Source organism: Simochromis diagramma, unplaced genomic scaffold (genome assembly GCF_900408965.1).
Source record: "Simochromis diagramma unplaced genomic scaffold, fSimDia1.1 OVJJ01000477.1, whole genome shotgun sequence".
In the NCBI taxonomy this organism is placed as follows: Eukaryota; Metazoa; Chordata; class Actinopteri; order Cichliformes; family Cichlidae; genus Simochromis; species Simochromis diagramma.
This window is the reverse complement of record NW_024387300.1, coordinates 567,885-592,745: the sequence shown is the minus strand read 5'-3', so window position 1 is coordinate 592,745 and position 24,861 is coordinate 567,885. Positions and strand designations below refer to the sequence as shown.

General features: G+C 38.1%; 2 protein-coding genes across 7 annotated transcripts in view; one reads left to right on the top strand and one right to left on the bottom strand.

Annotated features, from left to right (window-relative positions):
* adcyap1r1b (adenylate cyclase activating polypeptide 1b (pituitary) receptor type I) overlaps positions 1 to 5,924 on the top strand; it is a 39,844-nt gene extending 33,920 nt beyond the window's left edge. For 3 of the 4 annotated variants that reach the window (XM_040004077.1, XM_040004074.1, XM_040004076.1), the window contains one exon: positions 932 to 5,924. In XM_040004077.1, the coding sequence (XP_039860011.1) occupies positions 932 to 1,324 (393 nt within the window). In that variant the 3' untranslated portion in view covers positions 1,325 to 5,924. The remainder of the gene's footprint in view (positions 1 to 931) is intronic. The other variant, XM_040004078.1, reaches the window with a different exon arrangement.
* A 384-nt stretch (positions 5,925 to 6,308) lies between these two features.
* The window catches only part of ghrhrb (growth hormone releasing hormone receptor b), a 71,030-nt gene continuing 52,477 nt past the window's right edge, over positions 6,309 to 24,861 (bottom strand). For 2 of the 3 annotated variants that reach the window (XM_040004079.1, XM_040004080.1), the window contains exons 7-13: positions 18,326 to 18,479; positions 18,133 to 18,193; positions 16,552 to 16,621; positions 11,771 to 11,862; positions 11,526 to 11,655; positions 11,382 to 11,423; positions 6,309 to 10,138 (exon numbers count right to left, since the gene is read on the bottom strand). In XM_040004079.1, the coding sequence (XP_039860013.1) occupies positions 9,932 to 10,138; positions 11,382 to 11,423; positions 11,526 to 11,655; positions 11,771 to 11,862; positions 16,552 to 16,621; positions 18,133 to 18,193; positions 18,326 to 18,479 (756 nt within the window). In that variant the 3' untranslated portion in view covers positions 6,309 to 9,931. Of the gene's footprint in view, positions 10,139 to 11,381; positions 11,424 to 11,493; positions 11,656 to 11,770; positions 11,863 to 16,551; positions 16,622 to 18,132; positions 18,194 to 18,325; positions 18,480 to 24,861 lie in introns of all 3 variants that reach the window. The other variant, XM_040004081.1, reaches the window with a different exon arrangement.

The following is a 24,861-nucleotide window of genomic DNA, read 5'->3' as shown; positions in this document are numbered from 1 at the left end:
TTGAGGTTTGAGTTATGAATCTCTGCATTGAACAGAAATGCACTTTATTTTTGGGGTCTCCACCAGATATTTCCTAATTAAGTCAATATTTAAAGAATTCAATTTGAAGTGAAAAAAATATCATTTACAGTCAAAACATTTTTACTATTAATATTCTTATTTTTTTAAATGAATTATGTCACCTTTCTGCAGCACACCGTGGTCTGTCTAGAGTTTGATGCCAATCAAAATGCTCTTACACAAACACTTTGCAGTTCTGAAAACTACATAAATAAAGGATAAAAAAGGAACATATAAATGTTAAAAAGTATCAAATAAAAAAGGACAGTAATAATAAAGTTTGATAAATAAATGACATGACATAATGGTAAACCAACAGCAGGTAAACACTGTGTGTTAGAGGAGAATAAATAGATGAAGTCTACAACATAATGTAGCAACACAGTGTAACAACTAATGTGGCAGCAACACTATGACTCAGTGTAGAAAAATGTTGTACTGAACAATATTTTTTAAGTGTAACTTTATCATTATTAATTAGTTCATGAAGAGACTTTTCCCTAGCTATGAATTGTGAAAGTGAGCACTGACCTCAGCAGAAAACATTGTCTCAGAGTGCCCTTATAATTTTAAAGATGTTGTGTGTCTTACATACACTTTCTTCAGTTTAACAGGTTGTAAAAAATACGAGGGGTAAAGGGAGTCTGGCACATTCGCATTTTCATCCCTTTAGTAGAAACTTTTTTTTGGAGCTCAGCACTTTCTTAGAATAGAATGCATGACTAATTTAACTGTGTGTAGATGTAAAACCATGAGACTGCATTTTCTGGTACAAGAAAATGACTGTTTACAGTCCACTCAGAAATGTAGAGCCTGAAGGCACTGAGCTTGTCTCTTTCCAGCGAGGTCCATTAATAATGACCTTGTGAAGTATATCCCTCAAGGTGCAATCGGAGATCAAGAGGAAATGGCGCAGCTGGACGGTGAACAGGTACTTTGCTGTGGACCTGAAGCACCGGCATCCTTCGTTGGCGAGCAGTGGGGTGAACGGGGGGACGCAGCTGTCCATCCTCAGCAAGAGCAGCTCGCAGATCCGCATGTCCAGCCTGCAGGCCGAGACTCCAGCCACCTGAGCAGCGCTCTCGGGGACGCCAAGTCTGATGACGACACTGCCGCCTCCGGACCTGATGCCACCAAACCTACAATCCTCCCAATGACCAGCCTCACCAACCCGTTCCTCAACCCCTACCCCAACCCGTACCCCGATGAAATCATGATGGAAACCCAACTCACCTCCAGCGACCCAGAACAGCCACTTGTCTGAGTCCGCATCCAATGAAATATGACCAAACCTGACAGGTGAATTGAATGACACATTCAGGTGCAGCCTGTAGGTTCACTCTCCCGTTCTGGAACCCCACTAAAAAGGCATGTGTGCCGGCTCTCTCTGTATATATTGTATTGGTATTCAGAATTGTCTGGTGTTGCAGTATTTGCTTTGCAACACAGAGGGACCAAATAGCTCTACAATACAGTATGTATCCCATCACACTGATCATTCCAGTCTGTCTGAGGACACTTTGGTCTTCAGATTTCACACTTTTCTCAAGATACATTTTAGATGACTTTACACTTAATTCCTTAATTAATCTCCTAGCGCCTGTGCCATGGAAAGTGATTTAACTGAAGAAAGTAAACACTGGTGACTCTGATGTAAATATTTTACCGGGACACGCCGCTGGATTTAAATATGAAGATTAGTTTCCTATTAGCTTGTACAAACTGTTGTCCTCCGTGTCCGACGCTTATCTCAACTGGGACTTTGGATTTTTTAACAAAACGATTGTGTTGCACACTGTGGAGATGTGTGAAAGATGAGGTTGAAAAAATAATAAAATAAATAAATATTAATAATAATTTGTGTCACATGGAAGTGAAGCCTGCCCCAATCTGAGCATGTAAATTAAGGATAAGTGCTGCTGCTACTCCAGTTTATTCTGGTGTGGGTCCCTAACCCTAAACACCAGGAGTAATCTTTTAAAAGAAGCTGTATATTTAATACCCTGAACATGAAGGAAAGTTTCTCTTTTTCAGCCTCTTTATCAGTGTTAATGACTGAAGCAGGGGACTCTAAAGCAAACCTGGCCAGTTTCATTGGCGTCATACTCGCATTCAAAACAATCCCTCTTTGTCTCCTCTGTTTCGGTGCATATAAAACACTGAAAGACCAATCCTCTTTTTTTCTATCAATGACTGCAGCACCCGCGATGCACAAACAGTGACTGTGTGTAAGCTTAGTATTATCATTCGCAGCCTCAGCTGTGACAGATTTAAAACAATATAAAGGTAGTTGAAGACAACTTCTGTCACAGAAAATTTTCACCAAGCAGTATTTACTAGATTATTATATGGACATATTTCTGTGTAATATGCCATTAAAGTTAAAAATATGTATCATGTTGATCTTCATATGTGTCCACAGTGCTAAGGTTTGCAAATGCGACCACAAACAGGCCTTTTTTTTAATCTCTAGAAAGTCTAAGAAGAGGACACTGATGTAGTCAGCAGGTCTGTAGTTTTAACAGCCGATAGTACAGAAAATGTCAATGAAAATGAGCACACGACTGAAATGTCATGAGTTCAGTTGCTTGCATGAAACTGCATTTATTGTCCACGTGGGTTGTTTGTGAGAATTCAGTGTTTTTTGGATGTTGTTTTTTATTTTTCTTAGGGTTATTAGTGTTTATCAGGCTGCTGTGGAGCTAATGTACTACATGTATCTCCTCCACAGCCTATTGCACGAGGAAACTGTATGAAACTATAATGGTCTAAGTGGAGATATAGACCATGAGAAACATCACAGCACTTCTTTTTCGGGCTAAAACCTTTGTATTTTTCTCCTTACAGAGGACCATTTGAAAAATCTGTTTGAATTATTTTGATTAATGAGGTTTTCTCCTCGCTTGGAACAGCTCTTTGTTACTGATGCTGTATGTGCTCATTCTGCTTAAAGACAAGTACGCTGAGATGGATGTTACTTATACCAAGATGGTAATTTTCTCATTCCAAAGACAAATGAATCGGCTCTTCACTGAGTATTTGCACGGCCGTATCTGTTTGCGATGCTCAAGTTTGCATTGCAACTGATGTCACTGCAGATTTTTCCTTTTGGTCTGACTCAGCTATCCTCTAAAACCCCATGTTTGACTCTACTTTGTGTCTCCTAAAGTGCCTTTAAGCACAAAATAAGTATTTTGACTTCTGTTGATGAGTTCAAATAAAAGGAGATTTGTCTTTTCTTTTCGAAAAACTAAACTGCAAAGTAAAGGGTTTTACAAAGTGCTTTTACAATGCTTCACACTAATTTTAACCCCGGAGGCCTTCAAAGTCCTTAAAGCATGTTTAAGGAGACACAGAGAACATGACCAGTTAGTGTTGTCAGTAAAGCAGTGCTACAGTATAATGGCTTCTAAATGTAGCGGCCATTGTACAGTGCAGCACAACATCACATCTACACACTAATAAATGGTTAATTTAGTGGGCTGTTCAATTTTGGGGTTGTTGTTTTTTTTTTCTGTTTTTTTTTTTTTTTTTGCTTAATGGCAGAAATATGAGAAAAAGTTCTCATGAGCCAGTAAAGAAAGGGGTTAATGATTTTTCATTTTGATTTGTTGTTGGGGGATTTGCAAAAAATAAGACATTTTTCTTCATTACAGGAGATAAACTCTATCTATTAAATATGAAAGACAGACACGACCTTTAAAACTCAAAAACTGATTAAATTCTTTGATTAGCATAATGCATTTTTGCTAAGTATGTCACACATTATTTATGACTGATAACAAAAGAAAACCACATCTCCTCAGTTCAGCATGTTATCATAGTTTGAGCTGTTTTCCATATCGGCTGTTTGAAGTTACACCATAAATATCGTTTTGGTGATTTACAGGTAAGAAGATGCCTTATATTAAACCCCAAAAGTTAAAAATAATAATAACTTGGACTTGGACTAAAATCACTTAAACAGATATTTTAAAGCAAAGATAACATTGTCCTAAACAAATGTATGTTTAGGTTAAATGCTTTGGCTCATTTGAAAGTATGACTAAAAAAAAGTAGACATCTAGGTTATATATTCATGCGTAGTCTTGTTAATGTTAAGAGGTTACAACTACAGGCAGTGGTTCTCTTAATAAACATAGAAATTCTCTACATGATATTAAAATGTAGCCAATAAATTCACATAGATACTATTTGTAACTGTAAGAGTGTCATTTTCCCCCCTAAACTTAAGGCGTCTTTGGACCTGCAAATATTCACATTTTCTGGGAGTTCAGACGAGTCAAAAGCAAAGAGAGAAAAGAAGGGCTGACCAGAAACTGTGTTGTCCTGCTAATCTGCTATGTATGCATTTAGTCTGAGCTAAAACAATACCAGTGCAACAGCAGCCATAGGGGGGTCATACAGGGAAAGGGCTGGTCAATCACCACCTCTGCTCTGGTTCACTTGGGGTCTTCAGTTGAGCTCATCACAAACATTTTGACAATCTCACCAGTCCAGTTTTAAACCATTATATTTATGATTTCCTTTAATGTTAAAATTAAAGTTAGAGCCTTATATTGCCAGTACTATGTTGATGTCAAACAAAGATGTTGCTGTTACTATAGGAACCTGTTGTTTTTGACAATGAAGTAGTTAGTTAAAGTGTTTGAAAGGTGTGTAATCAACCTTTGTGACTAAATAAACTGCAGTGTAATTGTGCAAGACAGAAACAAGCTGCTGGTGTACCTTGCAAAAAGTTTTTGTGGTTCAAAGTAAATAGCTGTCATTTAAAAACTGCGCTGTGATTGTTTTCATATTTTTATTTTTAGTAAATGGTGATTGTGTTTGCTAAAAGTATAAAGCCTCCTGTAATGCCTCTGTACTCCAATCGGCTGATGCATGCGCTTTAAAACGTTTTGATCTCATTTGACCAGCAGACATAATCACAGGGGAGGGTCGTGCTTCCATGCCATTAAGGGAATCTGAGCTGTGTCCTTGTTTTAAATCCCTCCAACGAGTGGGTGAAGCAATTAATAAGCTAGAACACAGATATTGGGTTTCAACTGTGAATGCTTTATCAGATTGTAGTTTAAGTCCCATCATGACCCATTAAATACTTTTCCTTTGAATGTTAATGTTCACAAACATGAGGAAAGGTACAGTGCCATAAAAACTGCTGGGTTGTTTTTTTGTATAGCATGACAACAAAGTTGATTTCTAATGAATTTCTTTTTTGACATATGCTGTCTCTTCAGTTGTTTTATTGTACTGATTGCTATGGGGCTCATCATAGATTCAGATTGCTGAATGTAAAATTAACTTCAAGATCTCTGCTATGAGTCTGCTCCTGACTGCTCATGAGCTCCTTTTTATTTGATCTCTCTTTTTTGGGGGGTGTGCACATTAGAAGGGTTTTTTTGTACATCATGTAAATATCAACAATAAATGTTTTTAACTTGTTGTTTCAATGTTGTTTGTTAATGCTGCCTTGTATTTCAAAGATGTAAATCTTTGAAATACTATTATTATTTTTTAAAAGACTGCTGTTCATATAACAACTGAGCACTCTAGGATTTTATCAGGGCAACATCCAGAGGGGTCAGAGGGTGGCACCAGCCCTCTTTTATGGAGTTTTTTATACATTACCCAACATTTCCTGTAGGATTAATATTTAGGGCCAAAGACACCACCAAAATTATACTTAATAATATTTCAGGGAGGTCCACTGTCATCAAAAGAATAATATTTCTTTCTGCACATTTACTACATGTTTATATTTAGTAGTATGACTCTGTTTGTTACACGACATTAAGCAGCAAGCAAGTATAAGATTTACCACAATAGTCACCTGAGATGAGTATTGTGGTTAATAGGTGCTATTTTAAAAAAAAACAAATGAAATGAAGTACTGTTGAAATAATTTGCTCTTCATTATCAGTTGGACGTGTAAACGAATATCAGCTGAGCCATCAGCTGATGTGAGCTGACACTCAGTCCAGCTGATCTGCTGGGCCTGCGGCAGAGCTTCACTTTGTGAACTAATGCTATGCTTGATTAAAAGCCAGCCGTATGCTTATATATCCCCTCCCTGTAGAAGCAAAGACCAAAGCAGAAACTTGCACACATGTAGTAAACTGGAACCTGCAAGAGAAACATTCACATCACACTTATAAGTAAAATGGGGGGGGCATCGTCCAATTCCTACAATGTAAATGAAAACAATCTAAACTGCAAGGTCCACACAACATACACAGCTTTTTTTCCTCCATTAGAATAAAAATTAACTTCCTAATTATACAATTTTCAACAGAGCAACACATTTATCACATAGCTCAGCAAAAGCCAAAAGCATGTGGTACAGTATCACAGTCTTACTGGGTTACACAGAGTTTGGATGCAAACCTACAGTCCAGCTGAACTGCTGGGAAACATCGAGCTATACTGCATGAGAAAAGGCACTATCCTGGTAAGTAGCTGATTAAGGTTATATGTCTTTCATGGACAACACTTGAAATGTATACACATGTACATATCTGTGTATGCAGTATGCACTCTACATACATGCGTAATTCCTATTGTGTCAAAAGACAGAGTGATACCACATCAGTACTCAGTTAACATGGTAAAAGCAGCCTATCAATCAAAATTTTTTATTAGAGGAAAGAGGTTCTGGATCAGTGTTGGCATTAGCATTAGCTTAGTAATTAGTAACTAGACTTATCTGAACCTATGCTAATAAATAGGAACATGTACACAAACACTTCTTTTTCATTTTCAACATTTTGTAATATTACATTATATAAGAATAAAAGTAAGTTACATGTATGTACAGTATGATACAAAAAATGCTGAATGTACACTGTATGTATTATTGTAGGGTCTACCTTACAATATAAAGCGCCTAGAGGCGTCGGTTGTGCTTTGGTGCTGTATAAACAAAACTGAATATAACTGAATAAACATCAACTTGGGAATTTTAAACATTTTAACTATCTTTTATTTACTATGGTAAGAAGGTCATTTAATGTGGTGGTTGTACAAATCTGTAAGTCGAACTGCAAGATCATAAAATATATGTAAACTCTATTTGAAGTCTATTTACATTCACACAGAGACATTAAAACAATAATTTCACAATAAATAGATTTTACAGTGTAGTGCTCCAGATGTGCACAAGTGCACTGTGCAATGTGTAATGTGTATCGGCCTGTCTCTCTGAAACTTGATTACAATACAATACCCAACATTCAACATGCCATTAATCACTGTTCACTAGAGCTCTTAAATGCCACAGTGAACATGTATGTGGGACCCTTTTAGACTTTGTCTTTCACATCCCGTTTAATCACAGACATAATTTAAGTTGAAGGTACCAAAAAAAACAAAAAAAACAAAACAAAATCATCTGATTGAGGATATATTTTATATTCAAAAAAATTTTTTTGAATAATTTTGAGACTGAGAAATTGTACCCCTACAAAACCTGCTTACATGAAGTTTTAGGGAACACATGTTTAGGTCCTCTTCTGATCTGTGGGCAAGGAACTCTTTATTTGTATTTAGTACATGAAAAACTCGAGGTGTCAAAAGTGTGTGCAACTAGAGTAGTGTCTTTTGTGAACATTTCCCCAGAGTTTTCATTTTTACAAGCAGCACCGCATGTCATGTGTAACAGCAAATATAACTGGCTATGCCTAAATTGGGAACGTGAAGCTGCTGAGCGAGCAAGTGTTTTTTACTGCCAAGAAAAAAGACTCTAACATTAGCCAGAGCTCTGTAATCAGTTACTATCAGTGTTAGCTTGCTAGTCTGGTTACTAAGTTACATCTAAATTTCAATGTGATGATTATTGTTGGATAGTTTAAATCAAAATGAAAAATCTGAACAGCTGCCTAATGTCTTCTGAGAAAGTGGCCAGTGTTTTAAGTCTTAATAAAATTTGAATTTATGTATCCTTGTACGATTGTGATGGGAACATTAGGGAACATTGGGGAACATTGGGGAACAGCAGTGTTCGGTAGTTGCATGCTGGCTTATTGTATTTAAACATAATAAATAAAATCACTTTTTCAAATAATTTCAGGCTGTACTTCAATACAGAAATCCTTTGTGTCTCTTACTTAATCTGTCATCACCAGAGACTGTATATAAGACATGCACACAGCCACCACAACAACACCCACTGGTTACTGAAGTCCTATTAAGCTTCAAGTTGAGCAATTTTACTGTTGCCATCTTGATGTTTCACTGACGACTTAGGAGCAGCTCAGAAATGAAATCAAGGATACCAGTGACTGACAAGCCGCTTCCAGAATAAGTCTTTTTTCTGACGCTGACAATGACTAACTCAAACTTGAACAAAATTAACTTCATATTTTAGTCATTGTGAGCTGAAACTACCGAGTCAGTGCATAAAGTGCCCCAAGAGGGAGCTAATTTATTTATTATTGTAAAGTCTACATTAAAATATATTAACCACCTTAGGTGATAAATAAAACTGAATTGAATTGAATTAAGCGTCATTCTCTCAAGACTTTTTGCAACCAGAGGAGTTGCCCCCTACTGGCCGTGAAAAATCCCAAATGTAAGGCACTTTTGCACTGGCATCACTTTTATACCTCAAAGCTATGTCCAGCATTTATATATAGTTTATAACTATCTAGTCTAATTAACATGTGTTATTGTTTACTTCAGCAGTGGTTTAAAAACTAACTATTGTATCTACAGGGCTTTGGTAAAGTCTGAGAAAGAAAACTCATTCATGAGCTGTGCTCACCTTAGAATTAGCAAACAGAAGAATATTTAGTAAAAAGTACATGGTCGTTTCATCCTTACCCTGTTTTCATCTTCTTTTCTGTCTCTCACTAACCTGTTTTAAAAACTACGTATGCTCTGTATATCTGTTTTATTTTATTTTATTTTATTTTATTCTGCTTTTCCTTTTTTTTCCATACACTAAACTGTTACAGTGTTGAATGGTCACAACGAGGTCACTGGCTGCAGAAGTAATCTACAACATAAGTGAGAGGAGATCTCCCAAATATGATCATCTGCTGTGAGGGGAGAGCCAATCAGATAAAAGGAGGAAGGAGCTTGTTTCAAACAGTGGATGGACAGCACTAAAGCCCAGTATAAAACAATAAGGATTATTTTGAACTGTCATGCAAAGCTATTCTAGTATTCTCCAAATATAAAATTATGGAGCTAGAAATGAGCGTAACAGGTTCAGTTTAATTCATGTTTTCTAATCAATAAATAGATTTATCAATACTGGACAACCACTAACAACTAAGCAAAAAGGAGTGATACAATTTTCAGAATTTTAGAAAGGTTCAAAATTGATTCGCCTGTAATCATACATTTAAAACTGTCTGTCTTGTGCCTGCTTGAGACAACAATGAATACATATGTATTTTGTTTTTTTTGCCCATTTCCTTTTAAGAGCAGGTTGGAAGAAAATAATGAGAATGAAAGCTAAATACTAAAACATTCACCCACAAAACTGAGCAGTTCAAGACATGGTTTTGTGATAAACAAGGCAAGAAAAAAATTTGGTGGTTGTGAGTAAGATGTGGAGGAGGGGCCCCGGAGCATAAAAACAAAATCTGAAAAAAACAAAAAACAAATGACCTCTTGTTCTGCCAACATGATATCTAGTGTCACCATGGAGAAAAGTTTAATGTGAAATGATGTATAGGATGTTATGAATTAATGAGCTGAACTCAAATTAGACTTAGTGTATGGTAAGCCTACAAGTCCCACACTTCTAAAAAATGTAGCATACAAATTAGGAGGTACCTTAAACGTTCAACAATCAGGCTCTGTGATTTAGTCTCTGCTAACCAGGCAGGTGTAGAAAAGGACAACTACTGGTGCTGTCGGCTGTTTTTCACACAGCCGAGACGTTGCTGTGTGTGACGGTATTGGTGAGGGTGTGTGTCTCAGAGCCTGGCTTATCTTTTGGGCTAGATTTGTCCAGGACAGATATCTGAGTGATTGTGCTGCTTTCAGTGAACAGGGTGCGCCGTCGTTTACTGTAGCTCAGGTAACTCTGAGTCTGCCACTTCCAAAACCTCTTCTTGAGCTCAGCCTGCACCTGAAATCAAGATGGAAAACATACATTCCAGATAACTGTTTTTAGAAGCAGGAAATACACAATGTACCTGCAGGAAGCTTTCCAAGTGTTTTTTTCTCTACCATATAAAAGAGAACTAAACTAGCCAATTTTAGCCTTTCCAGTATGCACATTTTGTTAAATATGCCTCATCTAGTAAAAGATAGTAAAACAAAAAGTAATTATTTCAAAACACTACAAGTCTTTCTTGTTGCTACTCAGGTGCTTTAATCTGATTAGTGCTTTTCTAAGGACGATGATTAAATGGCATCTCTAAATAGTCCTCATTGTTCAGGTGCCTATAGATTGTGAGGTTCCTGACATCTTATTAGTTTATTCAATTCCCTTCAGTTTTATTTCTACAACACAACAGTTACAGTAATTGTAATATAGTGACATTTTATGTAATACAGCAGAGAATCCCTTGTGTGGCATTTGGAAAGGAAGAAATTAAGCTTGTGCATTCAATAATCTGTAATCAGTCTTCCTCCTGCTTTCGCTGATGTAAGGCTGCTTTTCTGTTCTTTACATCCCTACTGCTTTTCCACACTGTCAAACTCAGTACTGTTATCATTACTCTACTCCAATCATATTCTTGCCTGCCTTCTTTGGACCAATCAGCCTCCACGTTGCATAGTTTAAAGGATCAACCTTCATTTTCACCACCACCAGCGTCTAGATTCCCAGGGGTCCTGTCCTAAATCCTGTCACTGCCATGATGGGCCATCGGAGTCTGTTGGCCAAATACATTCATCTCTTTATCTCAATAGGATTGGAAGAATTGAACATTATAATGTTCAATTCTTCCAAGTGATCCAAGTGATCTTTGTTTATTGAACTCTGGCAGAACTAGGTTTGGGGGGTGGTAGTTATTGACTGCGACAGGCTGTCGGGGGGAAGGGCAAAAAGAAGCAAAAAATGAAGCACATAGAGAGATTGTGCTGGTAATTCCACTAAAAGCTAGGTTCCTTCAGGATTGACTTGATATTGATTCCACCAACCCTACTTCAGAATACTGAATCTTTAATGAAACTTTCCACATTTAATTAAGGTTGCCGTACTGCAGCACTGTTTTGTGTATTTTATCTTTGATTTGCATCATCTGTGCAGTTTTATGAACCTTTTAAATGAAAGAAAAATCTACAGTCAGACTATATATGACTATGACTATGAAATAGTCGAGGCATTACATCTCCTAATGTTGTTTAGTATTTACTTTACTTACCTCACCATTCAAGAAACAGTAGAGCAGTGCCACCACAAAGCCCTTGAGAGTAGAGAAATAGTATTCAAAAGTATTACTTGTGCTTTCATGACACATATTTATTCTTTTTTACCTTTATATGTTGATGTGTATTTTCGGTTCTACCTGGAAGGAACCCACACCGAGCTCTATGAAGATGCGTGCCTCTGTCCCTGTGTTTTCTGGCAGGAAGGCAAACACCATGTAATGCATCCCGAACAGTGGGATGAGCAGCAGCGTGGACTTCGCCAGCCTCCTGCACACACACATGCAAAACACAGACACATTCTACACATGCAGATTCACAATCCCTTGTGACTTTGTATTTGTTGTTTATGCATTCACACGCAGCAGCATTTATTCTGTCTCACTTGAAGTGACTGGTATCATTGCCACCAACACCAGGAGACCTAAGCTTCTGGACCAGAATACGGATTACGTTGATGAAGATCATGAAGTTCACCTACATGAAACAAGTGGGAAGCACCAAATTAGTAATCTGTCAGAATATTGTTAACATTTAACTAGAGATGGAACATTTGGCTCTTAGGCTGAAGCTTGTTTCACTCTGTTGAAGCAGACTGGTCCAAAACACTGTGTTGAGGCTTCAGTCAAACCTCTGTGACCATATGACAGATAATGCTTGAGGCTTCATACGTCACAGTGAAACACTGGAAGTGAGGTGATGGGTTCAACTCTTTAACATTGTTTCATTTGTTTTAGGGAAATGCAAAATGTTTGGTGTACCTTCCCTGCTTTGTAGTGTTGCAACAGATCTTTTGTGGCATTAAAAGTTGCCAAAAACCTTCAATCATACCTCCAAAACACTGACGTTGAAATACTTATCATCTTACTTCACAGTACAAACCTGTCATAACAATTTAAATGATGTTTTAAGTAGCCTGATAACAGGACGACACATTAAACACTAGATTTGCCAGGTGGGGTCATCCTGACTATTTCCATCTAATTTCTTTTTGAATTTTAAAAAAGATCAATTATTGATTGATTATTGGTTTTAACAACTCACAGTTACTTTGTTATGTCTAAAAACTTTGATATGTTTATTATGCCTGTAGCCAGCAGAAGTTATCAAGGGGTTAGCCTGTAAAAAATATACCTGTTTTACCAGCATCTTCATAACTCTGCCTTTTACCTATTGTGCGAGCTACATTATAATCAATCTAGTCCCTTTAAGCCACTTCACAGTGGCATAATTATTGTAATTTCTGCTGCCTTTGAGGACAGATTTCTTTTGAAAAAGACATTTTTAATTCCATTAAGCATTTACTGGATTACATCTTGAGGGGCTAGCTCGAATAACCCCTTTGAGCGCAAATTCGATCACATCTTGGGGAAGTGCACTGCGGTCGTGAGTTCTCAGAACCTGCTCTTTGAGCAAAAAGAATGACAACATCACGGAACGTAAGTTTGGATAACATCATAGAAAGCTCAAGGCTCTCCAACAGGAGATTGAGAGACCAGTGTTGGACTGTTAGAACAGCTTTGAAATTCATATGAGTTGTTCGCACTAAAGTAAAAAGCACCATCACTTCATGTGGATACCCTCTCTGCGCCAGCTGCGGTTGCAAGGCTGGAGCTGAACAACAACACCCTGATAACGACTGTGTTTAGACTGTTCCTTCCCATTCCATGCAAGGCCACCTGGGTTGGCTGGAAGACTGTTTACTTAGCCTAGCAGGGCGAAGGACACTGTCTCAGCTGAACTCTGGACACGCACACACATACATATACACTGATATGCACACACTCATCCCCCCTCCCTTTCCAAACGCCTTCGACGCTTATTCCCTTCCGATGCTGACGGTGGATCATGGAGACCAGCGCAAAGGGTGCAGGCCCGGATGTACTGTCTAAGTCGGCTGTCTCTCACCTTTTACCCACCCCTGTTGCTTGTCATGTGTTTCTTTGGCGTATTTAGAGTTTTTTTCATGTGCTATGTGCAGAGGTGTTTTTTTCTGTTCTCAAACTGATCTCCCTATTGGAGCTCAGTCTGGGGGGAGTTATTTTTTTCTCCTTATCTTTCCTCATGTGGTGCATTTTCCATTGTTATACCTCTCTGACCTGTCTTCCCCACGTGATGTTTGTGTAATGTATGTATGGTCAGAAGGGTAAGTCGGCGCTGGCAAAGGTCGGCAGCCTTAACCCAATTTCCTTCGGGGTCAACCTTCATGATCAATAAAGTTTTATTGAATTGAATTGAATTATACCTGGATAAACAAAGAATATTAAAAAACTGACTTTGCCTAAATTGATTGCAGCTTCTACCCTGTGAGAGGAATGCTCTATCACCTCAAAATGACTTGATATCATTCATGAGAGGATGTTTGACGGGTTTGATAAGTAATAAATAAGTCATTTACAACAGTTAAATGCAGGAAATCATGTTTTTGTACTACCCATTCAGGCCTGCAGTAGCCTAATTATTAATCTTTTATCTAATTACAACCTCTTATATATATATATTTAAAAAAAAATCTTGTGAGTCTTTATGTCAAAATGTCTCTGAACAGTAAGTTTTGCTAGGCAACCCAGCATGCTGGAAAAGTGGTGTTGCATTAATTCCTACGGGGTCAAAATGACTCCATCGTGGTTCCAGTGTTAAACATTTTATTAGCAACTTGACATTTCAAAATGTTGTAGCACTTTCATGTGTGGTCAATAATTCTTAGAAGGAAGATGCTGCTGAACGACACAGGAAATCATTCCTGGCCGTGGCCGTCTCCCTGCAGAACTCCTCCATCGAATACACTGTAAACACAGCAATAGTTACACCCTTTTTTTTAAATGCTCTTTTCTACTCTGTAATATTCTTGTCAATATTCTTGATATCTATTTATAACCACCCCTGTTAATCCTTGATATTTATAATTGAGTGATTTTTATATATTGGTGCTATTTCTTAAATTTGCAAAATCTGTAACATATTGTATTGTTTAAATAGTTTAGTCTGTTACTGTTACCGTCTTGGAGCAACTGTAACCCACACAATTTCCCTATGGATTAATAAAGTATTCTGATTCTTAAGATTTAATTTATCTCTTTTGTTTTGGAACTGGAATCACTGAATTGTGTGAATCATTTGGAAATTTGTGGCTGTTATAATTGCACATGAGCACTAGATGTAGACAGATACTAGTAGTATCTGCCTTTGAGACTTTGAAGCTTTGCCTGTTTTTTCAGTACAATCAGGAAGAAGCCTCAAAGTTTCACAGCGCTTCATCCACCCGTCTCTACATGGATGTATTATTCCTTAGTATTTTCTGTTTTAAGTGTTTAGTTCAAGTTATTCTGTTTTACACTCGTATAAATGCCCCTAGATTTAGTTCATTCATGTGTCAGGATTTCCTCATTTAGCTATCATTCTCTCTTCCTGTTTTATTTTGGTAGCTGTACTTGTCTGTAGTGGTTTGCATTTACTGTTACATTCCCTGCTGTCTGGTTGTCTTGATTGTCTGCACCTGTTTTTCCCAGCTGTATCCCCTTTCCCTGATTGTCCTTCTGTGTATACATAGCGCTGTCTTCTCTTTGGTCCTTTCTGTCAGTGTCTGTTATTCTCTCCTGCATATTTCTTGCCAGTTCTGGATTTTGTTTATTCTCCCAGTGAATTTTTTGCTTCTCAGCTAAAGTAAAGGCTTGTTTGCCTGTCTTCATATGTCTGCATTTTAGTCCAAAACGTTGCAATTTATGACAAAACATTGGCACTAAACATGGACCCAGAAGATCTCTGGGGAGATATGAGGATCTTTAGGATTTCCTCCCCAGTTTAAAAATCTATGGACAAGCCTCTCTCAGTGGGTTTGTCAGCTAGTAGGAATCATTTCCAGCTGTCCTAAAATGCTGCAGTCTCGAACAGTTTCAAGCGTGTGTATCTCCATGACCCAGATGGAAAGACAATTGTAGTCAATTAATCTCACCCGGCCTTATTCACCAGAGTTCAATTCAGTCTCATCCCTTACATACCCTCAACTGCTGCTCCAGACAGCCAGCTCCATTGCAGACACCAAGCTGCCACTCACCAGTCTCAGCTCCAGCTGTTTCCCATCCACACAAGAGCAACCAAATAATGGAACATTTCTGCTGAATATCCCAGATGCACCACCTTTGGACACTGTAGAGCAGGGGTCCCCAATCCCAGTCCATGAGGACCGGTGTCCCTGCAGGTTTTAGATCTCACCCTGGGTCAACTCACCTGAATCACATGATTAGTTCATTACCAGGCCTCTGGAGAACTTCAAGACATGTTGAGGAGGTCATTTAGCCATTTAAATCAGCTGTGACGGATCAACACACCTAAAACCTGCAGGGACACCGGCCCTCGTGGACTGGAATTGGGGACCCCTGCTGTAGAGTCTTTCATTGAAAACTGTTATTTGGTTTCTGGATCAAGATTTACTGTTTATCACCAATTACGATGGCCAAAATCCATTTTTGTGAGGAAGTTGACACTTACTGAGTTTAAGGTCATTGGTAAAATTGCAAAATACATGTATGAGTGGTTTGGATTTGACTTTCATGGAGCGATCTAAAAATAGCAATGCTGGAAACAGTAAAAGAGAGACCAAAAAAGCCACTGCACGAGCAGATGCCCTTAAAGAAGTCGAAATATAATCAAGTAAGATTTTAGTGACTGCGCATGTGCAAGGAGAGGTTTGGAATCTAGACGTGATTCCCTTCAGTGGCAAGTCAAGGGCAAATTATATGAGTAAGAATTGAGAATTTGTACCCCCACTGTAAACACACATATACACACACCAACATATGATGCAATAAACTGAAACAAGTACCACAGTGTAAAGGCACTTTATAACACTGCAGAGAGAAAAAGTTATAATATGAACATATAATATAATAAATTCTAGAGTCAGGAGGGATATGAGAGCTGTAATAATAGTCTTAATGAAACAAACATAACACAATAGCAGGAAAACCAGATTTAGTCATTTCTGTTGACCTTCTGTGCATTGACCAGGTAGAATATGACTCAACTCTCCCTGACTTGTTATTGTTGCTCCTAGTGTGAAGACAAGATAAGTGTCTGCAATAGCAGCCACAGAGTCAAAATGCAGGACTGTGCCAAGATTGAGGACTCTGATAATCCAGCAATGGCTCCCACTTTTACTGTACTCACCAGTAGTGATGCCGTTATTGGAGCTTTTATGATCCACCAGATGAAGGCCACATCTGTGTCATCCCAGCACCTGAGACACACAACAGGCAGAAATGTGTGTTACCACTGGCTTACAAGGCTGTTTATAGTATCTTTGAACAATCAACAATATATATTAAGCTTAAAACCAACAGTAATAAGCTAATACATTTTTAGTACTGTGCAAATATCTTGAGCCACTCCACATTTCTTCATAGTTTGCTTCCAAGGAACCAGATTTTCTTATAATAATGTCATTTGTGAAGGTGGTATTGACTGCAGTCCTGACCATCTTCAAAATATTTTTTTTGTTTGTTAAGCCACTTCCTACTAACATGAATCATACAAGTATAAAAATACACATAATTTATGGGAAGAACTAGTGTTGTGTTTACATATAACAGACAACTTTGCAAAAATCAATGTTATATTACAAATGGAGAGACAGACACCCTATTTGCTTTTTTACACTATCCACAGTGTGTCTTTTGTCCTGTTTTAACCTCCTCAACCCAACCTATTGCTGCAGATGGCTCTCCCTCCCTGAGCCTGGTTTTAGCAGAAATTCAATAATGTTAGGAGGGAGTTTTTCCTTCCTACTGTCACAAAGTGTTTGCTTGTGTCATCTGATTGTTGGGTTTTCTCTGTATCGTTGTAGGGTTTTTACCTTGCAATATAAAGTACATTTAGTCAACTGGTGTTGTGACTTGGTGCTATACAAATAAAACTGAATTGAATTAAACCTTAGATAAGCTTCCCCTTTAGATAATTTGTTACTAGCCTGACACAGGATGTGAGAAAAGCATCAGCCCCTTCAGTTGAGCCATCTGCTGTTAACTGAAGATTCACCAGAAATGGTCTCAGTTGAATGTTGGCAGCCATTCTTAAGGAACAGAACCAGGAGAAAAGACAGGTATGCACAATGGCACAAGGACTGCACTGAAACTGTCAATATTAGTGTAGTGATGAATCATCATATTTCCATAAAGAGGAGGTCAGGGGAGTATCTACAGTCATTTGTAAAACATGGTGGACGCTCTATTATAGGTGACAGAGAATGCAAAAGCAGTCAATTTCCGAAGAAGAACTTTGGAGTGTTCTCAAAGAAGCCCGGAAAACTAATCCTGAAGTCAAAAAAAATTACAAGAACACTTGCCAAAGAGGTTTCAATGCTAAAGAATAAAGTCATAGCAAATATTCACTTTCAAGTTCATTAGAATTGTACAAACATGTTAGTTTTTCCTTGTATACTGTGTTTTCACTTGTATTCAAACATGTTCCAATAACTTTCTCCAACTATTTCCTGTTATCATTGCAAAAAATAAAGAAATGAGTCATCCTCGAGAGTTTTGTACAGCACTGTGGGTGTGAATTACTGTACAAATGAATATATTATCAAAAAGCCTTTTTTTGCCACAAAGACTAGATCACAAAATATGTTATTTTTGTTAACATTTTATGTTTAGTCTAAAGTTATTTGAGCGAGTATGTGTTATTATCATTTTTGATATTTAAATTTTCTCTAATTTGATATTGTCTTGATTTCCTGCAGCCGTTGCTCACCCCCTGTTGTCGTAGAAGTTTCGAGTTAGAATCCAAGCTGTTATGATTACCGTCGGGAGACCTGGGAGGCACAAACAGAGTGACCTGATCATTAGGAAAAGAACTAAAGTGGAGCAAGAGGAAAAACAGGAAATCACATGAAAGGAAACAGGGACATATGATAGACAGGGATGATGACAAGTGAGGTACCCACCCCAGCCAATAAGTATGTACCACCAGAAGTATTTCTTCTGGAAGACAAATGTGAGAGTGAGCAGTGTCTGCAGGTACATGCCCTCCACCAGCAGCCAGAAGTAGTTAGCCAGGATACTGAACTGGAAGAAGGCCACGGCTGATTTACAGGATGTCTGTGGGACAAAAAAAACAAAAAGATTCATGAACATCAGATTCATCTGAAGGGCTCATTTATCTACAGGGACAGCAACAATAAAAAACATCAATTTATGAGCCACAGTGATGTTCAGAATTATAAAAAACATAAGACTTTAGTGTTACAGGGAAACATCCATTTCCCTTCACACATGCTTGAAGTCATGGGTTTTACATTGTATTTATTTATACTCATTATAATTAATGATCAGTCTCATCCTCCTCTTACTAACACTATGTATTTTAATATTTCTGGAATGGTTCAAATATAGTTTATTATAATGGTAGTCAAACAAGACGGTCATATTTCACCTTAAACCTGCACCTCTTTAATAATCAGTAGGTGGCGGTTGCAAAAAGAAGTCAAGATGTATAGAAGATAATGGCCTTTAGCTTCCTCAGTAAACACTTTCCTGGTGGCTTTATGGTGTCAGTCACTAATTTTGAGTCCTACTAAGTATAACATGTGCCATTAAAAGAGTGAGAGGACTCAAGTAGTAGACCGGTTTAACTTCCTTATTAACAAGCAGATGAATGAGCAACAGGGATTAGACCTCCTGATTGAGGAAGGGGAGCAATGCCAGAGTATTGTATAAATCTGCAGGTTGTTTACAAGGAAGAGGAGATAGCAATGGAGCTGCATTCCAGAGCCACCACTTGAATCAAAAAGAAGGATAAACCATCAACTGTCATTAATATAAAAACAACAGGACTTTAGAAACAAGTGAGTGACATCATAGCGGGGACCCCCATCTGTAGCTGGGATTTCAGTTTCATTAACTAATCACAAAAGACTATTCACCTGAATCTGAATCCACCTGCAGCATCTACATTATGTATTGTCATGTTGCTCATTTTAAGATGGCATATCTGATTAAATTTGAATTTGAATGGTCACTAAAACACACTGCATGCATAAAATCTTTTGTCAAATCTAAAAGAACCGACTTAAAAAGCATGCTGACTTTGACCTCGAAGTTCTACTTCTACCATCATTTTTGGTGCTGACAAATTCTCCCACAGATTTTAATTCATTCATCGTGTCACTCTCTTGTAAATGCTCTTTTGCTATTCCAAAATGGAAATGGGCTTTTAATGGCTAATTGAAGTTTATAAATTATATTACCAATAAATTGCCTTTGTCTTAAGGGACTTATTAAATTAACTTTATTTTATACTTGAGTCTTAAGATGAGGACTTTGGGATATTTATTTTGCTTGTAAATAATATTCAAGCCTGTTACTGTTTAACTAAACATTATTGGATTTAGATTCCCTTAACTCCAGCAAAACTGGTACACTGTCTATATCTCAGAATAATTTTGATATTCTTGTCTTTTTCTGTTGCTGTGCGCTAAATGTCAGAACTCTGAAACAGCTGGCAGCCAAAATGGTGTTTGGGGAGCATGGCATCTGGGATGAAACGCTCAATGCATCACAGAGTTGTTGGCTTTTGAGTGTTGCAGAAATCACACCGATATGGAATTAAATAAAGGCTATGTGCTTATGTAATCCTTAAAATTTGTTAAATAATCCGGTTATGAAGCTTTGTGAATTATTTCTTTCTTTTCACTTCCACTGAGTGGTGAAAGCCACAGAGGGTTCTTAAAACGATGTGCCTGAAAGAAGCGTTCTCGTTGGGTATAGTGAGCCTTGACCTTCTGGTCAGTTGACAGCTGGTGGAGCAAGTTAGCTGTTAGACCAGCAGGAAGGGACTTATCTGAAAACACTGGAGCACTTTTACACCATGTCTTGATAAATCGAACAGATATTTGAAGTTTACACATCTACATTCTTGCCTATAAACATCTTAAAAGATTAATTTGTGCAACAGAAACAGTAATATTTCAAACATTACTTGTAGTTTTCGCTACTCTGTCATTGTCACCTTTCGGGTGTTGGACAAAATTTTGGGATACTTGGGTGAGCCCACTTCCTACTTCACACTATGAAAGCTGAAAAGCATGTTATATGCATAAAGCATATTAAATTAGACTTGTTAGCAATCTGTTGCCTAATTCCCTGTACGTTTTTGAAGAGTAACCCTCAGTTAGATAGATAGATGTTCTAGAACCATCTTCTTATCCATATCTAGCCTTGCCCACTGTATTTTTCTTTAAAACGTGTTTTTGTTGATGTCATGAGTAGGCTTTTTTTTTTTCTTCATATTACCTATTCATTGTGCCTCAAAGCCTTTCTACGAGTCATGCTGATGTTCTGGTGCTGGTCCCTCATACCAACACAAGAGGCACACTTAACCAGCACTCCAGACAGCCTCATCAGGAGAAAAACACAAAGGGAAACACATTTATGCTCTCACCGGCTCTTTGCTCAGCCATTCCCAGCATTTCAGTCTTGCTCCTTGCTGCTCTTATATTAAGTTATTAACCTCATCAGAGACGATATCAAGAAAACCAAACACAGCTAACCAAACTCATTGCTACAGTTTAAAGAAACCTTGCAGTTGAAACATGGATATTTTATCTCCCTTTTTTCCTGCAACAGATTTACCTAGTAATTGTAAAAAGAATATGGCTGGATAGAAACAATAATCTAACCTGTGCAGTTACAGTGGGGCAAAAAAGTATTTAGTCAGCCACCGATTGTGCAAGTTCCCCCACTTAAAATGATGACAGAGGTCAGTAATTTGCACCAGAGGTACACTTCAACTGTGAGAGACAGAATGTGAAAAAAAAATCCATGAATCCACATGGTAGGATTTGTAAAGAATTTATTCGTAAATTAGGGTGGAAAATAAGTATTTGGTCAATAACAAAAATACAACTCAATACTTTGTAACATAACCTTTGTTGGCAATAACAGAGGTCAAATGTTTACTATAGGTCTTTACCAGGTTTGCACACACAGTAGCTGGTATCTTGGCCCATTCCTCCATGCAGATCTTCTCGAGAGCAGTAATGTTTTGGGGCTGTCGCCGAGCAACACGGACTTTCAACTCCCGCCACAGATTTTCTATGGGGTTGAGGTCTGGAGACTGGCTAGGCCACTCCAGGACTTTCAAATGCTTCTTACGGAGCCACTCCTTTGTTGCCCGGGCGGTGTGTTTTGGATCATTGTCATGTTGGAAGACCCAGCCTCAGTTTCATCTTCAAAGTTCTCACTGATGGAAGGAGGTTTTGGCTCAAAATCTCACGATACATGGCCCCATTCATTCTGTCCTTAACACGGATCAGTCGTCCTGTCCCCTTGGCAGAAAAACAGCCCCATAGCATGATGTTTCCACCCCCATGCTTCACAGTAGGTATGGTGTTCTTGGGATGCAACTCAGTATTCTTCTTCCTCCAAACACGACGAGTTGAGTTTATACCAAAAAGTTCTACTTTGGTTTCATCTGACCACATGACATTCTCCCAATCCTCTGCTGTATCATCCATGTGCTCTCTGGCAAACTTCAGACGGGCCTGGACATGCACTGGCTTCAGCAGCGGAACAAGTGTGGCACTGCGGGATTTGATTCCCTGCCGTTGTAGTGTGTTACTGATGGTGACCTTTGTTACTTTGGTCCCAGCTCTCTGCAGGTCATTCACCAGGTCCCCCCGTGTGGTTCTGGGATCTTTGCTCACCGTTCTCATGATCATTTTGACCCCACGGGATGAGATCTTGCGTGGAGCCCCAGATCGAGGGAGATTATCAGTGGTCTTGTATGTCTTCCATTTTCTGATGATTGCTCCCACAGTTGATTTTTTCACACCAAGCTTCTTGCCTATTGTAGATTCACTCTTCCCAGTCTGGTGCAGGTCTACAATACTTTTCCTGGTGTCCTTCGAAAGCTCTTTGGTCTTGGCCATGGCAGAGTTTGGAATCTGACTGTTTGAGGCTGTGGACAGGTGTCTTTTATACAGATGATGAGTTCAAACAGGTGCCATTCATACAGGTAACGAGTGGGGGACAGAAAAGCTTCTTACAGAAGACGTTACAGGTCTGTGAGAGCCAGAGATTTTCCTTGTTTGAGGTGACCAAATACTTATTTTCCACCCTAATTTACGAATAAATTCTTTACAAATCCTACCATGTGAATTCATGGATTTTTTTTTTCACATTCTGTCTCTCACAGTTGAAGTGTACCTCTGGTGCAAATTACTGACCTCTGTCATCATTTTAGGTGGGGGAACTTGCACAATCGGTGGCTGACTAAATACTTTTTTGCCCCACTGTAGATTAAATTAAAAATCTATTAAATTGGATTATTAGCAGCATGCAAAGTAAGGAAATTTGCATTTAGTTTATTATTTCTTTATTGTTGCAACGGGTATAAATCTCATACCATTGGAAAGCCTGTTTATTTGGCTGACCTGTGACAAGTGCTGATTGAAGAATGCGATACCATCCCACTGCTTTAGTGTGTCCAGATTGTGGCCAGCATGAAGATGTGGTGCCAGGCTGATTCTGTGTATTGTTCTTCTACATGCTACTGAGACCCCTGTTTGTTTAATACATTGTTAAATTGCCAACATGTCTTGTTTCTTCTGAGAAGGTTTGACATGTAAAGTCTGAAGAAATAATTGACCAAGTTTAGTTACTTTTCCAAGATTACTTGACAAGTTCTGATTATAGCTTTAAAACATGGATACTTCTTGTGTTGCACATTTTGGAAGTCATTGTAATTGTGGTGCTGCCAAAATAAAGGGCTATTTTGAAAGGACCACTGCCTTTCCCCCCCAACTATATTCTTAAGTAGAAATTGGAGCACTTGTACAAGAAACCCAGAATTTCCTAGAGTATTTAAAGGTAGAATGGGAGGGAGAGCCTTCAGTTTTCAGGCCCCTCTTCTGTGGAACCAGCTACCAGTTTGGATTCGGAAGACAGACACAATCTCTACTTTTAAGATCAGGTTTAAAACTTTCCTTTTTGATTAAGCACATAGTTAGGGCTGGATCAGGTGACCCTGAATCCTCCCTTAGTTATGCTGCAATAGTTCTAGGCTGCTGGGGGACTCCTGTGATGCATTGAGTATTTCTTCTTCAGTCACCTTTCTCACTCACTATGTGTTAATAGACCTCTCTGCATTGAATCATACTTACTATTAATCTCTGGCTCTCTTCCACAGCATGTCTGTTATTCTGTCTTCCTTCTCTGACACCAACTGGTCACAGCAGATAGCTGCCCCTCTTGCTCATAGGGGGTCATATGATTGTTGGGTTTCTCTCTATGTATTGTTGTAGGGTATACCTTATAATATAAAGCACCTTGAGGTGACTGTTGTTGTAATTTGGTGCTATATATATAAAATTGAATTGAATTGAAGTACCACATTGACAATTAAGTATCATTTAATTATCTGCATCTGATGTGGATAGAAAAAAATGTTCCAAGCTATATTTTTTATTGAGTTTAATTCATGCTGCAGAAGTACAAAAGGGACCAAGCACTCTAAAAACTGAGGAGTGATATTATGCTCATTAGTTCTTCCTTATTGCAAGAATGGATCAGAGGGGGACCATAAAGAGCAGTCAGTGAGGTCAGTCCCGAAATAGTGGATGGTAGAGGATATGTGTACATATCATATTTTTATTGTTAGCTTGCTATTTACACAGGCACTGTTGCCAAGTAACAAAATAAAAAATATAATAAGTTGTGCAATTAATTATTTTCCACAAGGAGTAACCTTCCCTGTGAAGGCCAGCAAGGTGGTGCACTTTTATGTGGAGACTGCATATTTCTCCTTGTGCCTCTGTGGATTCTCTCTGGGGACTGCAGTTTTCTCCTCTAACTGGTGACTGGTGAATGTAACCCAGAATGGATGTCTGCATACCTGCCTAGGTTGTGCCTCCCTCTCAAACTATGACAGGACAGAGTCATAGTTTGAGAGCACCCTTGTAACCCTTCACTAGATAAGCAAAAGAAACAAAATACTTTTAAAAAGTGAAGTGTAAGCTGTAGTGCATTACTTGTTTTGAGTAACGACCCCAATCTTCAGGTTTTACTTTTAGTTAAGCTATGTTTCAGCTAGTTTATAATTTAAAAAAATAAACATTTTTTTTTTAGTTTTTAAGTTTCTGTATTAGTTTTACTATTTAAAATATTTAAAATAAGTATTTTAAATGGTCAATTTTACAATGTTCTGTATTGATGCTTCAATACAAATGAGACCTTTTGAAAACAGCTGACTCACTGACACATAGACACATCCACATATCCCCCCATCTATCTCTGTCGTGGGGGAACTGGAGTCTATGAGCTATATGTTTAATGAGAATGGAATATCTATATCATTAACAACATGCATCAATGCCTCCAAACCCTAAAAACTAAGTCAATCTCCCACTTTAGCTCATTTTGCAACCACATAATATAATTTCAGTGAGTTTTTTTTTTTGTAACCTAGTTTTTAATGTGTTTT